Source organism: Sarcophilus harrisii, chromosome 2 (genome assembly GCF_902635505.1).
Source record: "Sarcophilus harrisii chromosome 2, mSarHar1.11, whole genome shotgun sequence".
In the NCBI taxonomy this organism is placed as follows: Eukaryota; Metazoa; Chordata; class Mammalia; order Dasyuromorphia; family Dasyuridae; genus Sarcophilus; species Sarcophilus harrisii.
Window position 1 is genome coordinate 45813939 of NC_045427.1, and position 16476 is coordinate 45830414.

Here is a 16476-nt window from a genome sequence, read left to right on the forward strand (position 1 = left end):
CAATGTATTAGTGTCCCTTTTTTTCCCCATCCCCTCCAACATTCTGCATTATTTTGCTATCATTCTACCAGTCTACAGGTATGTTACGATTTCCTTTATAAATTAGAGTCAATTCTCTATATATTTTGGAAATAGGGCTTTATTAGAACCTTTAACTCTAAAAAATGTTTTCCCAGTTTGTTGCTTCCCTTCTAATCTTGTTTTATTGTTTGTTTGTACAAAGGCTTTTTAATTTGATATAAATAAAATTTTTCTATTTTGGATAATAATGATCTCTTTCTTTTTTGGTCAAAATTCCTTCCTCCTCCAAGGTCTGAATAAATTTTTGTTCCTCAATTTTTTTAATCTCATTCTTTATGCCTAAATCATGGACCCATTTTGATCTTATCTTGGTGTATGGTATTAAATGTGGGTTCATGCCTAATTTCTGCCATACTAATTTCCAGTTTTCCCATCAGTTTTTGTTAAATAATGAATTCTTATCCCAAAAGTTGGGATCTTTGGGTTTGTCAAACACTAGATTGCTATAGTTATTGACTATTCACAGATATATTTCTTAAAATTTCCTCTAATTCTTATCAAGCCCTGGTTCCTGGGGCACATTTTAATTTTTGTGGCTAATCTAGTCAGTATGGTATATTTAGTAGAAGAGAAGGCTGAAATTGGGATCAAGGAGATCTATGTTCAAATCCTACTTCAGATAATGGAATGAATGAAAAATAAATTTATTAAGTGCTTTCTATGGGCAAAGCACTGTGAATAAAAATAGAACCATAAAATCATCTTTGCTTTTAAGAAATTCATATTAAGATGGGAGAGAGAATCCATGGGAAAGGTTTCAGCTCCAAGTCAGATGGAAGGATCCCATGGTCCCAGGGGACAGCAACAAAGAATATGGTAATATTTCCTCTTTGATTTCATATCCACTGATAAAGTGAAAATGATTTCTGATGTTGAACCATTTGACAACTCCAAGAAATTGGATGGCAAGAACTATATTCAGAACTTGTGGATAAAAAATACTACCTGTAGAAGCAGTTGCTGGGTCTGCTTCTACATAGGGTTTCCTTCTTAGGATAATTGTTGGCTGAGGGCATTGAGTTGAAGGCATTGGCATTTCCATACCTCTTGAAAATTCCAGCATTGTAGGATGACTTAATACACATATATGTCTTAGCTGTATGACCCTGGGCAAATCATTTCATCCTGTTTGCCTGAGTTTCCTCATCTGTAAACCACACCAGAAAAGGAAATGACAAAGCACTCTAGTATCTCTGCCAAGAAAACCCTAAATGGGGTCATGAAGAGTCAGATACAACTGAAAAATGACTGAATAACAACAAAAATTCGGATAATAACAGCATCTGCTTTCCAGTATTGTTGAACTATTCATTTTTTAAAACTTATTTTATTTAAAAAACAAGATAAGAGGAGTAGCTAGTTGGTACAGTGGATAGAGCACCAGCTCTGAAGTCAGGAAGATCTGAATTCAAATCTGTCCTCAGACACTTAATACTTCCTAGCTGTGTGACCCTGGGCAAGTCACTTAACCTCACTTGCCTCATCAAAAATAAATAAATAAATGAACAAATAAGAAAAAGGAAAAATAGAGAAGGAATACAAAATAAGACAAAACAAAAGAGACATTGTCATGTGCCTAGCAGGTGCCTAGGATTCAAAATATATAACAATAAATTACAATTCAAGAAAGTATATATATTATTAGAAGAAATTATGTTCATAGGTGTCCATCTTTTCTTTACTTCCTTGTAAATTGTTATTTACACCATTTTTTACTTTACACTAATACACAACTAATAATTTACACCATATACACCATTTTTTACTTTATTTTTTCCTCCCCCTTTCATATAGTTAAGAAAGGAGATATTTATGTATTCATATATACATATACATACATATATATATATACATATATATATATATATATATATATATATACACACCCACACACCCTGACCCCACACATACACACACATCTGACCTATTCCTGCCTTTTCCTTTAATTCTGCTCCTTAACTTCTCTTGCTTCTACTTAATTTATCTCCATCCATGGATCCCTCCCTCGTGTTCTTCCTTCACCTTTTGCTTCCCTATCCACCCATCCCTCCTCCCCTTATTTCTTTGTAGATTTTGGTGTTCTATACCCTTCATGGTGTATATATAATGTTGTCTATTCAACCCATTCCCTATGTGAGTAGATTTTCAGAACTATGAGCCCTTCTACCCCTATTAATGCCTCTGTATCTGTTCTTCCTTCGCATCTCATTTACACAACATAATTTCACTCTTAACTTAACTCTGCCCCAGTCTTCCTTTTGAGCTACCTTATTGTTGATGTTAATCTTAAACATATGGTATACATTTCCCATGTTTAAAAAAAAAAAACATAAACAATTTGTCTGTGTCAGTTCCTTAAAATTTATCTTTGATATTAGCTCTTATATATTAGATTTTCTATTACATTCTGGTTTAGCTAATAAAAAGTCCTGAAAATATACAACTTCATTGAATTGCTCATTTTTTTCTCCCTCAATATTATAGATAATTTTTCTGGATATGATACTTTTGGCTGCAGTGTTGAACTATTCTTAATAGTTGAGAGGGAGCATGCTTGGCTTATGGAATACAGATTCAGTATTCAAATTATGAAGAACTATGTTCATGTCATGCTTCTAACACATACCTGCTAGGTGAACCTGGCATTTCTTCACTAGGTAGCTCCCAATGTCAATGAAATTACAGGCCCATTTGCAAAATTGTTGTTCTTAATCAATTCTATCTAGCAGGCTCCAAGATTTAGAGGAGAAAGAGACCTTAAAGGCCATCTATGTCAAATTCCTCTTTCACTAAGTATAAACTGAGTCTTTTAGAGATAAAAATAAAGCAGAATTTGAACACAGGTCTATTCTGATACCCAGTTCAGCAATGAGTTCTGCTTGAATCCTTTCCCAGTTGCTGTGAGTTTAACCAACATAATGTAAATGAAAGTATCTTGAAAGGTATAAATTACAAAATATTAGTGTTTGAAAATTAAAAGCATTATTTTTTTTTCTGGCTATGAAACTATGACTATTGATTTATATATTTTTAAAGTCTGCTAGGAAAAACAAGGCAAGGATCTCTGCTAATTGAGGGAGGGAGGGAATTTCTATATCAATGAAATTATAAGACAAATAAATGATATGTAAGTTTGAATAGCATTTTATTGAATCTCTGAACTATGGTGTATTTATTTAAATTTATAAAAATATTTTTCTTGCAAATCTTATTAGATATAAAAATCCTTGTCTTTTGCTTACATGCAGAATTTATAATGCCTGAGATAATCACTGAATTTTAATTTTTGTAAGTGGAAAATCTATGTATAATTAAATACAATATGCACAAGAATTTCCACGGGATCCTTTCGACTTTCTGGTCCTTTCCATCTGTTCTGCAGCTGAATTTTCTTTTAAGGTATTATCTCCCCCAATTAAACTGTAAGTTTCTGTCCTCACTTTTTAAGAAATGCTTAACACAAAACAAGTTTTAATAAATGCTCTTTATCTGTTCATTCTCATTCATTAACAGTACTTAATGAGCCTATTTACCTATTGATTTCATAATTGTTATTATTATAATTATCATTAATAAGAATGTTGTTGTTGATGATGATAGCCTATCATTTACATAGTAAGGTTTTAACCTCTCAACAATCCTAGAAAATACTTTTATTTTGGCTTGACTTTGATATCCATATGTGTCTTTCCTTGATGGATAGACTCAGAGACCTTAAATTTTGTAACCTTCATGACATAAAAATAGTAAGAATTCTGGCCACAGAAAGCACTTAGATCTATTTTGAAAAAAATATTTCTTGATTATCTTCTTTGTATAATGGACATTAGGGATTGTGGAAGAATTTTTAAGACCTTTCCTTTTAATTTTTCTGGAAAAATGAAGAAAATATTTCTCAGCTCAAAAAGTTCTTTCTAAACTTCACTGATATAGTAAGTGATTAAAAATATTAAATTGGATAGTATTGAATTTTTAAAAAACTGAATAAATAAATAAATAAATAATAGAATAAATGAATAAACTTTTCACTGACTGTAAGGGGTTAGATCAAAGACAATAGGCCTTTCCAGACCTTTCTTAGGGAAATGGATTAAAACAAATCAAAATCAAACAAAGAATGCTTCTGGTCATGTTTAGATTGTGGCCTTCCCCATCCCTGGACATATTGGACTACTGACCTTTTACCCCATTTCCAGGTATTGATATGATTACAGGGAGGAGTCCCTTTTCTGTTTTTGAGAAGAGTGGTAACTTAGGAACTGAGTAGTGAGTATTGTTTTGGAATGTGAAATTCAAATTGTACTTTGACATATCTTTTACCTTCTTCAAAATTCCTATAAACATTACCTTAAATAATCTTGAGGCAAAGAGTCCGTCTCAAGGGTATGGAAGGACTATGCCAATTTGGATCTTTCTCTAATTAAAGTAAAAATTAACAAGCTTTTATTAAATACCTATTATGTTCCAGGTACTTAAGTGCTGAGAATATAGAGAAATTCAAGAATACAGTTCTTGCTCTCTAGAAACTCACAATTTCATTGGGAAAAGATCTGTAATTGTTATATATAAACAAGATGAAAACATGATAACTTGGAAATAATCAAGAGCAGGAAAGAGACTCAAAGGAAGCCAGTAAGCAGGCTCACCCTCAGGTATGGAGGGGAGAGTTCCAAGCATGGGAACAGACAGTGAAAATAAACTGAATTAAGGAAATTAAGGATATTGTGAGAGGTCAGAGATACTAGATTTTGGATTACATGGAGCAGAGTAAAGTGAAAGAAGACTGGAAAAATAGGAGGGGAACAGAAATATCTTGTACATAGAATAATGTTGAAATAAATAAAATTGTTCCTGGCAGGTTTATGTCTACAATGCAAAGTCCATATTAATATGTTTTGTCTGACAGTATGAGCCAATATGAATGACCCATCCATTCGGTTTAAAAAAACCAAACAAACAAAAAACTCAGCGGGGACAGCTTTATGGTCTTTATTAATTATTTGAGTTTTTACTCCAACTGAAAGAATTGATTTTAACATAGCCATAATTTTGCCTGGGCCCTTGTTCACTTGAGCAATTTCTCCCCTCCCCCTTCCCTTCCTCCCCATTAAGACTACTGAAAAAAACTGGTATACTTTTATCGTACACTATCAAGTTTTTCCTACAGGGAATTCAGGCAATGTGTTTTCCTCAAAAGGCCCTTTGTGAAATGCCTTGTCTGTCCTGCTTTGAAAAGGTTTGAGTCTATGGACACTCAGGTTATGATGTAAGAGTGAGCTTTTAAATCAGTGTTTGAGTACTGCCTGATTCTTGGGATTATTTTATAAAATACAAACAAATTTGCCTTTTGCTATTATCACGGCACCTATTGTTGTATGATTTAGTTTAATGTTTTAATTCTATACATAGATTTTTAGATTGCACCCTGTATAGGGTACAATTTTTAAAATCAGATAAACATTTTTAAAAAATCAATCTAGAAGACTTTGAAAAATTAAATCTCTGATTTTTATTGGTAACAAAAAACTGAGGTGATTACCAAAAAAAATATTGCTTCAGTAGATATTCTGATAGTGTAGACCTTGTGTACTAATTACAAAAGAAATGTTAATTACATCAAAGATAACTTAAACTTGATTTATTTTTCAAATGGAAACAAATTACCAATCTCACAAAATAGCAGGCTTTTATCTATAGAAACATAACTCTATAGATTTCATAAGAATTCCATCCCTAGATTTCTGAAAGTAGTTTTTCTAAGTTGTGGAAGGATGTCAGGTTATAATTATGCTAGGTAATAAAGTGGAATCAGAAGAATTCCAGTTCCATTTTGGCCTTAGACTACAAATGGCTGTGCGACTACATCATTTAATTTTCAGTTTTCTCATTTGTAAAATAAGCTGGAAATAGCAAACCATTCTAGTGTCTTTGCCAAGACTGAACAACAAACAGCAATTTTCCCTATTCTCTTATTCCTCTGATGATGAATTTTGAAACCCCTTCATGATATTGTAGAAAGGTAATTTTTCAAAAGTTTCCATGGCTATGAAATTCATCACCTACAGAATGTCTGAGTCTCTTTGAGAGCTTAGCTGGGATAGTCCTTGGACCACAGCCTGACAGTCTATTGCTGGGTCCCTATCAGCTTTTCCAGTTTTGTGGGACCTGCCAAAGTTCTAGCTCTGCTGACAGCTTTAGGGCCACTTTTATTTTTTATTTTCAAAACATATACATGAATAATTTTTCAACATTAACCTTTGCATAGCCTTGTGTTTCAGATTTTTCCCTCCTTCCCTCCACCCCCTCCCCAGATGGCAAGCAATCCAAAATATGTTATACATGTTGAAATAGATATGTTAAATCCAATATGTGTAAGCATATTTATATAATTCTCTTGCTGCACAAGAAAAATCAGATCAAAAAAGAAAGAAAATGAGTAAGAAGACAAAATGTAAGCAAACAACAAAAAAGTGAATGTTATGTTGTGATCCACACTCAGTTCCCAGTCCTCTCTCTAAGTGCAGATGGCTCTCTTCATCACAAGATCAGTGGAATTGATCTGAATCATTGTCCTATAACATTGATGTTGCCACATACAATGATCTCTAGGTTCTGCTCATTTTATACAATAACGGAGTAGATAGGACTTCAGTGAAAGAATTCACACACACAAATAAACGGCTGCTTATCTTGACTCCATTTTCAGTGACATGTGACACTTTGGAATTTCTGGACTCTGATCAGCTGCTTGCATGTTATCAATGAGTCTTCAGGAATGGCTGGGAGAACTGTAACCTTGGAGAACATGTGGTCTAGTGACATGGAAGGAACCTGGGTGAAGTCCATAGGATCCTGAGTTTGAAGTCTATTAAGTGACTTAAGTCTTAGCTTCTGGGGGGAAAGTGGATGTAACACTTGTACTGCCTCTCTTCCAGGGTGCTTGTGAGGAAAGTACTCTGGAGATCTTAGAATGATAGACAAAGGTGACACAATTGTACTGGTGGCCATGGAATAGCTAATAAACCTTATTTTTCTGAACAGTTATTTGAGAGTACAGTTGATTTTTAGTGGAAACTGATAATAGACTTCATTTGCTCTTCTCTGCATGACATTACAAGGACACATGGGAAAGAATTATTTTTGAAATATTGACAGAATTCAATATTAATTGAATTAGTTCTGAGTTGACACTCCTGGAAACACTTCAGCCTTGGCACCAGTCACAAGTGCTGCTGTCCCGTTTGTGCTTCCAAGGAGTCACTTTTAGGGCTAAGAAAATAGTAGTCTCCACAGCCAATTCATCTTTGGCTTGGTTACAAATTTGGGAAGAGGTTGAACAAGGCTTTACAAAAGTTTCAACTTATTTGCCTCTAGTAAACCTAAGCAAATCTCATTACTTTGAGATAAAAGCTATTTCAGATTTATGTTTTGCGTCTTGATTTGAAATCTTAACACAAATTAATGATACTTATTTTTCAAGATTAGTTTTTCTAAGTTAAATAAGTCTTTTTAAATTATTATTATTTTTAAATATTATTTGCTACAATCAGGGTAAAGTCCAGGGTCAAAGAGCTTCTAAGTGTCTGAATTCAAATTTGAATATAGGTTCTCCCGGCTCCATGTGCTTTAGCACCTCGATGTCACATGTCCACCACTTTTTAAAGGGTATGTCAAATTGTCAGATTTTCATAAACAACAGTGAGGAAAATCCTTTTGAGACTTTTAAAAAATTATTTTAGATGGACCATTCACATATGATTTTTGGGTTGTTAAAAGAAAGATTAAATATTGAAATGCTCAGCTTCTTTACATAGACAAAAAAAAATCTACAACTTAAATATAAAAAAAGTCTTATTTCAGTACAAGGGTACTACCTAATGTCAGGCAAACCCAGAATGTAATTAGATCAGTAACATTTGCAAAGGGCTCCAAATGATGTTGAAATCATCCCCTACTACTATTTTTCACTACATGGTAGGCATTTAATACATGCTTATTGATCGATTTTTACTGTTTTCCACTTTATTATGAAAGGGGACTGAGAGTAACAAGATCTAGTTTTGTTGTACAGCTACAGAAAGCAAACTTGGATATTTAATAAATATTAGTTGATTGGTTTCATACATGGCTTGGAGGGTATAAATAACTTAAAATTAAAATGCTCTAACTGTAACATGTACTTATTTCATTCTGAGTAACATTGTAAACAAGTTCAACAAACTTCCCAGTCCATTAAAGTAAAAGAAAAAAAGTTTTATTGCTGTCTTTTTTTTTTTTTTTTTAATACCAGGAACATTTCCTCATATTCTTTCCCCACCTCCACCCTTCTCAGTCAAAAGAAAAACATGCAAAAACAAAGCTGTCACTACTTTGGAAATTGTTTAGTGGTTGCCATTATACCCCTAGTGAAAAACAATGGAATTAAAATGAATCCAATTAGCATTTTTTCCACTCATTTATCTAAAATTGTTACTTGTTTGGTGCAAGTAGGCAAAAATATTTTATCCTCAAGCTTTTTTTTAAGATTACCAGAGGTGGGAATCACTTTTTCTTGTGGGAGGAGCCTTGAACAGCAGACAGGCAGGATCCAGAAAGGATCTGTTGTAGTTTTTTTTGTGTCCCAACAGCCTGGCTTGTTGTGAAACAATGGAAATGGGGCCTTTTCCCCACTTAACCTTCCTTTTCTCCACTTCCTCTGCCCTTCTTTAGATAAACATACAATTCTTTCCAATGAACACAAGTTTTGACTGGGATTTATGAAATTGCTTACAGGATTTAGGATTACTTAATACTTTGTTCTATTTTAATCCAACCAGAAAAGAATGTTTTTAAAGCCCACAACTCTCTACTATTCCATGACTTATCATTGTCTATATTCCCTTTTGAGGTTTGGACCACTTCATTCCGAGATACACATTCCTGTATTTCTCCATTAATTTTTCTTAGAGGATCTACCCCATGAAGTGGAGAATTTCCTTAAGTCAGCAGACATTCTCTGGGAGGGAGAGGGAGAAGAGTGAGTCATTATTAGCTGGATTTTAAGTTTGGGGGCTTTGTGTGACTTTGGGCAAATTGCTTAACCTGAGTCTTAGTTTGATCATATGTAAAATGAAGATATTGGACTTGATGACACACAGTCCTGGTTCTAAGACGCCTGAATATTCTTCCCTTCCCACTCTAAATATGTCTTTGAGTAAAATAAAAAGCACATTCTTTACTTGTCTCTTAACATTTGTTTAATTTTTATTTTCAAAGCCTTGCATTTATATTACATAAGTGAAGGGTATTGCTTCTGAATAATTCTTTCAAGACTCTGCTCAAGGAGGTAGTTTCTGTAAGAGGCCTTTTCTGGTCTTCATCCAATCTCTGAGGTTAGTTTTACTTTCCATTCCCTAACCAAGTATTTTGTTGGGGTGAATTTACTTTTGGCTTTTCTCCTCAGAATGAGAGCTCCTTGAGGGCAGGAACCTACAGTGCCTAGAACTGCTTAATTAATGCTTGTTTAGTTCAGTTGACTTTATAGAATTTGAAATTTGCTTGGATAAGAATATCTAGCAACTAGATAACATTTTTGTAAATCACTTTATGAATATAATTTCATTTGATTCTCCCAATTGTGGGAAGCAGTTGAGAAAACGTAGGCCAGTGACAGAGACCTAACTTGTTCAGCTAACAAAGGGTATGAGGTCAGATTTCAAGTAAGAGCTCTCAGAATCCATGTCTAGGGAATTGTCTTATGCATCACATAGCAGTCTCCAATTCATACTTTATTTATACTTAGAACAGGATGTTTTCCACATAGTGAAAGGTTATGAAGAACCTGTGATTTTTCACTGTGTATATTGTCAATAAGTTAAATGAAAAATTTATACACACCGAGCATGTCACAACTTGTGTTATTAATGTGGAAAATCTGAAGCCAAGAGGGGTTAGTCTATTCATTGATATTTACACAAAGAAGGGAGGTAACTAGTAAATAGTAATTACTTTGCTCAAAGTTTTGTCATCTGTAAAATGGGGGTTGGGAGTAGGTTACATGACGTAAAGCCTTTCAATATTAAAATCCTATAATCATATTACCTCTAAACAGACTGGCAGCCAGTGCAATCCCTCCTAGGACACATGACCTTCTAAGTCCTTCCTGTGTACAAGACTGGGAGGAGGGGAGTGGAAGGAGGTGGGTAGAATACTCAGCATTTGGAAGTAGTGGGGTACAGCTCTGTGCTTGGGTTCTACAGTAAATGGTATTTGGGGGGCAAGGGAAAGGCTTCCCATTGTCTTTTTATCAGGCCAGTTTCTCCAGTTGCCGCCTCCTCATCTAATATTCAAAGCTAGTATAATGGAAAGAGCAGGAGGCTCCTATGCTTGGGGTTCTGGTTCCAACTCTATTTAGTATCTAAGGCTGGTCATCATTTTGTCCCAGCCTCCTGACCAAATTTACTGCCCACTGCTCTCCTTCGGGTACTCGGTTTTTCAGCGTTTGTGCCCAAGGTTCTGCACTTATTCCTCCTTCAATCAAGCCGGGGCCATCTCCTACGGGAAGCTTTCCTTGGCTCCGGATAGTTACTATTCTCTAAGATTCAAATAGCCGAGCCCAAGCAGTGTGCTCCTTTACATTCGGCCGCCCCTTCGCCCTCCCCGCTCATTCGTCTGTTCCTTTTCTTCCTGTTTTGACTCGGCCTCCCTCCCAAGCGGCCCCTTAAACGTTGGAACGATTTCTCGGCAAGTCGCTGCCCAGTAGCAGCAATTCTGGTTTTTCATCATTATTTGTACTACTCCTTCCCTTTTCGTTTTGTGGGGAAGCGTTTCCAAAGCACTAACATTTCTGTAACCAACCGACACCGATGCGCACCGGGGACTCCGGCCGGAGCTGGGGCCCGAGAGGAAGTTCGGAAGCGGCTCTTCCCCTGTAAGGGGCCTTGTGGCCAGCAAGCACTTGTCGAGACCCCGCTCTAGGCTGCGAAGGGCGATTTTAGGAGAGAGGAGGGAAGAGGGCACATCTCCCATTTCTGAAGGCTCTCGGGGAGCTAAAAAGCCGAGGGTCTTTTACTTTTGGCTGGGAGCGCCAGACCCCGCGCCGGGTAGTTTAAAAATAGTTTTTACAATGAAAATGCACGGGATTGCGAAGGAAACCCTTCAGAGGGGAGCCCCACAGTTTCCTGGTCCCGGGCAGGCCTGGCCCCGCGCTTCGGCACTGCCGGGGGTGGGGCGGCGGGCGGGCCGCGTCAGGGGCGGCTCCCCGAGCCCCGTGTTTACGCGGCGGGATCCAAGGACGCTCCTCCCGCCAGGAAGGGCCGGGCCTGGGCTGGGCTCCCCGGAGGCCACCCGGGGATAAATGCAAGGACAAGGCCCGCCGTGACCCTGCGGGATTGGGCGCCCGGCCCTCGGAGCAGGAGCCATGGAGGTCGGGCGAGATCCCAGGCCAGGTCAGGCCGCGTAGGGCCAAGGAGACGAGAATCCCAGGGAGTTCCGCTCGAGAGCTCCTCCACTTCACACTGGAGCCCTGGGCCGCTCTCCCGATCATTTCCGGCATCTAGAAAGGACCAATCACCAATGAGAAACGCTAAAGAACCACCCAATGACCAATCCGGGCTGGCAGCCAATCCACCGATCTCCTCCTCGCGCGCCCACCCTACGTAGTTACACACCGTCGAAAACAGCCCCGACCAATCGTGCCTTTTCGTCCCGCCTTCTGTCTGTCCTCTGGGGGAGGGGAGGGTATGCCCATTTCCCCACTCCCGCCCCTTTGCCCCCTATTAGCGCACTTCCTCCCCGACGGCGTGACGTACGCAGTCTCTTGTGCTCCGTCCGGCGGGCCAATCGCGTCGGCGGACACGGCGGGCCAATGGGAGTGCGCGTCTCATGTGGGTCTGCGGCCGCCGCAGCCGCCGCTGGGTCCTGGAAGTCAGAGGCCGCCTTGGAACTGTGCGCTATGGATCGGGAGCCCCAGGCGAGGAAGCGCCGCCGCGAAGTCTGCGGCCAGACGGCCCCCTAAGAGAGCAGCCCAGCCCCTCGTCCTGCCCGCGTCCGCCGCCCCCTCGCCGTGGGCCGTCGTTTTAGGGGCGGGCGCGCCTCCCGCCCCGGCTATCCCGGCCTCCGGCGCTTGATTCTTACCGTCGTCGACTCCCGGGGAGGCCGAGGCCGGCGGCGACGGCCCGTCGTTCCCGCGGCTGAGCGGGGCCTTCGCAAGCGGCCCCCGCGGCAGACGCGGCCCCTACGGCAGACGCGGCCGGGGCTTCATGGGAAGCGGCCGCCGGGCTCGGGCCTGGCGTCGCTGACCCCGCTCGCGCCCCGCGCAGCCCCGGCCGGAGCGAGCGGCCTTCTGGAGGTAGGAAGGGGAGGCCTGATCCGGGCGAGGCTCGGCGGGCGGTGCACGAGCCCTCCCTCGGGGCCCGCGATTGGGGGCGGGGGCGGGGAGCCGGAGTCCAGGCCCGGGGGAGGCGGCGGCGGCGGGAGCGAGCAGGCGGGGCGTGGGAGAGGCCGCCGCGGAGCGGGCCCGAGCCCGCGGGACGGGACGCGAGGACGACGACGAGGGGGTGTGGTGAAGGCCGGGCAGTGGCGGCGGCCCCGGTATCCCCGGGCCCGGCCGCGCCGCTGAAGCCGCCGAGCCTCCGCCGGGGATCCCAGGCCCACTAAGCAGCGCCGCGGGAACCCGGGAGCTGTTCATGGAGGACTGCCTGGGCTCCCGAGGGGGTGGGGCCGGAGAGGCGACCCCGAGCAGGGTGGGCTCCGGAGCGGGGGAGGGGAGGCAGCGCCAGGGAGGGGGAGGAGGAGGCCCCCGGAAGGAGTGCGGGGGCGTCTGGGGGCAGCGTCGGGAAGGGGGGAGGAATGCGGGTAGCCAGCGTCGGGCTGTGCGTGTTATGTGAGTGCGCGCGTGAGAGTGTGTGTGTGTGTGTGTGTGAGAGTGTGAGAGTGAGAGAGAGGGAGGGGGAGGGGGAGGGGGCAAGGGGCCGGGAGCTGCGGAGCCGCCGCGGTAGCGGCTCCTACAGCAGATCGGGCTTCAAGGAACAATGTGAGACGTTGCCTGAAATGTTAATTTCCGTTCCTCATTTCATCATCCCCTGGCTGGGTGGTGTGGTGTTGTGTGTGCGTGTGTGTGTGTGTGCGTGCGTGTGTGGTCGCTTTTGCTACCCCAAGTCAGTCTGCTAGGGATTGGGCTCTTTTATTCTTATTGTTTTTCTTGCTTGCTGTTTTTTTGAGGAGCCGAGATTCTCCTCGGTGCTTGTGGTTCTGTTCTAGTTGCTCTGCCTCTGTTTTGTTTTCTGCGAAACACGTTAAAGTACTAACTTGGACTGGGTTTGGAGGAGCTGCTCCGTGGCTTGGATACTTGGATCAAAAAGACTTGGCGAGCAGTAGGTAGATAAGGCCTCCTGAAGCCCTGGCGCAGGTGTGAGTGTACCTATTGTACAATAGCTTTCTTTTTTTCTCATGTGAGTGAGTGTTGAAAGCAGTGATTTGAACCGTGGGCTAAACATCCCTTGCCCTTCTCACTCTCTAGAAATGAAGCGTAGTATTTAGAATTTTCCTATCTTCCTTTCTTGGCCATAAGTGAAAAGCTCTGGTTGGCCTTGGAGGCAGAAGGACCTGGATTTATGGCTTTCCTCAGACCTATAATAACTGACAGTGGAGAAGGCATTTAACAGCTCCGTGTCTCAGCAACTCTCTAGAACTAAATTAGGGAGAATTTCCAGTTGATCATAGATATGGAGTGGAACGCTCTTTTGAAGATCTTATTTCCAACTTTGTTTTGCAGATGAGGAAACTGGGGCCCTGAGAGGTTATGACCTGCTCCAGGTCACAAAATAAGTTTCAAAGGCAGGACATAAAGATAGAAAAGTCAGTTCTCAAGGAGGTTGTGTATTTTGCCTGGACTACTTATATGGGGGAAAAAACTCAAATCTTTTCCGGGAGAAGACAAGACAGTGAGCACCTTGGCATGGGGCAGAATCATGATGGCTTTTTTGGAATAGAAGTAGGTCCTTAAGCTGAACTTTGTAATTGAGGCCTTTTTACAAAGCCAGGCATAGGGGATTACCTTGTGCAAAGTGGTATGTGAGGAGGTAACAAATCAGTCAATTTAGCTGAACCGTGGAGTTTGTGAAGAGGGCTAATTCAGAGTGAGGGCAAAAGCTTTGTATTCCAAAAAAAGGAATTTGTATTTCTTCCTAAAAACTGATAGAGTTCTTTTGGAGCTTTTTGAGTAATGATAATGATCAAGAGCATTGTTTTAAGAATATTAATTTGGCACTTAGATTCACATTAGTGTGGAGATAGGAGAGACTGGAAACAAGACCAATAAGGGCCCAGGTAGTAGTATATGGCAGAACTGGAATCTGAACAGGTTTCTGGATTCCAAATCTAATGCTCTTTTCATTATACTGTTATTCTCTAAATTAGTGGGGGGAGTTCCACATATATCATTTCCCACAGGAATGGAATCCAGCTTGTGTTGCATTTTCCTTCCCCTTCCCCCCAGGGATGTGATCTATGATTATATCAACTTTTTGGAAGATGCCTTTGCATATTCTTGGTTTGGGCAAATTCATTCAGTGATGTAATTTAGGTAGTTCTTAGAACCCTGAAGTCATTTGTTTGCTTGGTTATTATCTGCACTAATACTTTTTTTGATCCATCCAATCATTTCATTGAAATATTAATAGTCTTGGAAGATCTATTAGTTGTATTGTGAGAGTTGCAGAAGCAGTCTTAGGTTGCTTTCCAACTTAAAGGTGGAAAATAATTTGTTCACCTCTGATTCTCAAACTTGAATTGAACAGCCATGTCTTTAGTCCTCTCTACATCTCTTCCCCCATTCAGCCATTCTGTTTCTGTATTTCAAGATGTAGAACAAGAACTTAACAATGTTGAAGATAGAACGAGAAGGGACCAAAGGTCAAGTTGGTCTTTTTTTCCCTTGACACTGTGGGTGTCTAGTGAATATTTAGTGAAAAACTACTCAAGATAAATTCTGTAATTTGATCCAAACTGGAAATTTTTTTTATTATTTATTATTTTTATTTATTTTTTATTACAGCTTTTTATCTACAAGTTATATGCATAGGTAATTTTACAGCATTGAGAATTGCCAAACCTCTTGTTCCAATTTTTCCCCTCTTTCCCCCCACCCTCTCCCTTAGATGGCAGGATGACCAATACATGTTAAATGTATTAAAATATAAATTAAATACAAAATAAGTATACATGTCCAAACCATTATTTTGCTGTACAAAAAGAATCGGACTGTGAAATATTGTACAATTAGCCTGTGAAGGAAATAAAAAAAAATGCAGGCAGGCAAAAATATAGGGATTGGGAATTCAATGTAATGGTTCTTAGTCATCTCCCAGAATTCTTTCACTCAGTGTAGCTGGTTCAGTTCATTACTGCTCCATTGGAACTGATTTGGTTCATCTCATTGCTGAAGATGGCCCGATCCATCAGAATTGATTGTCATATAGTACTGCTGTTGAAGTATATAATAATCTCCTGGTCCTGCTCATTTCACTCAGCATCAGTTCGTGTAAGTCTCTCCAGGCCTTTCTGAAATCAATCCTGTTGGTCATTTCTTACCAAACAATAATATTCCATAATATTCATATACCACAATTTATTCAGCCATTCTCCAATTGATGGGTATCCACTCAGTTTCCATTTTCTGGCCACTACAAAGAGAGCTGCCACAAACATTCTTGTACATACAAGTCCCTTTCCCTTCTTTAAGATCTCTTTGGGATATAAGCCCAGTAGGGAAATTTTTTTTTATTTTTTTATATTTATTTATTTATTTTTTATTAAATAACTTTTTATTGACAGAGAACCCATGCCAGGGTAATTTTTTACAATTTTTTGCACTCACTTCTGTTCCGATTTTTCCCCTCCCTCCCTCCACCCTCTCCCCAAAGATGGCAAGCAGTCCTATACATGTTAAATAGATTACAGTAGATCTTGGATACAATATATGTGTGCAGAACCGAATAGTTTTCTTGTTGCTCAGGGAGAATTGGATTTAGAAGGTATAAATAACCTGGGAAGAAGAACAAAAATGTAAGCAGTTTACATTCATTTTCCAGTGTTCTTTCTTTGGGTGTAGCTGCTTCTGTCCATCCTTGATCAACTGAAACTAAGTTAGATCTTCTCTTTGTTGAAGAAATCCACTTCCATCAGAATACATCCTCATACAGTATTGCTGTTGAGGTATATAATGATTTCCTGGTTCTGCTCATTTCGCTCAGCATCAGTTCATGTAAGTCTCGCCAATCCTCTCTGTATTCATCTTGCTGGTCATTTCTTACAGAACAATAATATTCCATAACCTTCATATACCACAATTTACTCAACCATTCTCCAATTGATGGGCATCCATTCATTTTCCAGCTTCTGACCACTACAAAGAGG

General features: G+C 40.2%; 2 protein-coding genes across 3 annotated transcripts in view; one reads left to right on the forward strand and one right to left on the reverse strand.

The window, feature by feature from the left end:
* Positions 1 to 9597: 9597 nt before the first annotated feature.
* Positions 9598 to 14032, reverse strand: LOC116420959 (translation initiation factor IF-2-like). Its single transcript, XM_031949229.1, has 4 exons — positions 14012 to 14032; positions 12196 to 12713; positions 11871 to 11979; positions 9598 to 11614 (listed from the first exon to the last, which is right to left on the reverse strand). The coding sequence occupies exons 1-4, from the start codon at positions 14030 to 14032 to the stop codon at positions 11168 to 11170; spliced, it is 1095 nt and encodes a 364-aa protein (XP_031805089.1). The 3' UTR covers positions 9598 to 11167.
* Positions 12328 to 16476, forward strand: part of ANKRD11 (ankyrin repeat domain 11) — a 328516-nt gene continuing 324367 nt past the window's right edge. For both annotated transcript variants that reach the window (XM_031950121.1, XM_031950120.1), the window contains exon 1: positions 12328 to 12409. The gene's annotated coding sequence lies outside the window, so the exon portion shown is untranslated. The remainder of the gene's footprint in view (positions 12410 to 16476) is intronic.

Excerpts from the sequence above, each read along its gene's own strand:
- LOC116420959 (XM_031949229.1), bottom strand. The coding sequence starts at position 14,032 with ATGATTCTGCCCCATGCCAAG. Across the intron at positions 12,714-14,011 it reads TGATTCTGCCCCATGCCAAG|TGGGCCTGGGATCCCCGGCG; the intron begins GTGCTCACTGTC and ends GGCGCTGCTTAG. Across the intron at positions 11,615-11,870 it reads GACGGAGCACAAGAGACTGC|ATGCCGGAAATGATCGGGAG; the intron begins GTACGTCACGCC and ends GGTCCTTTCTAG.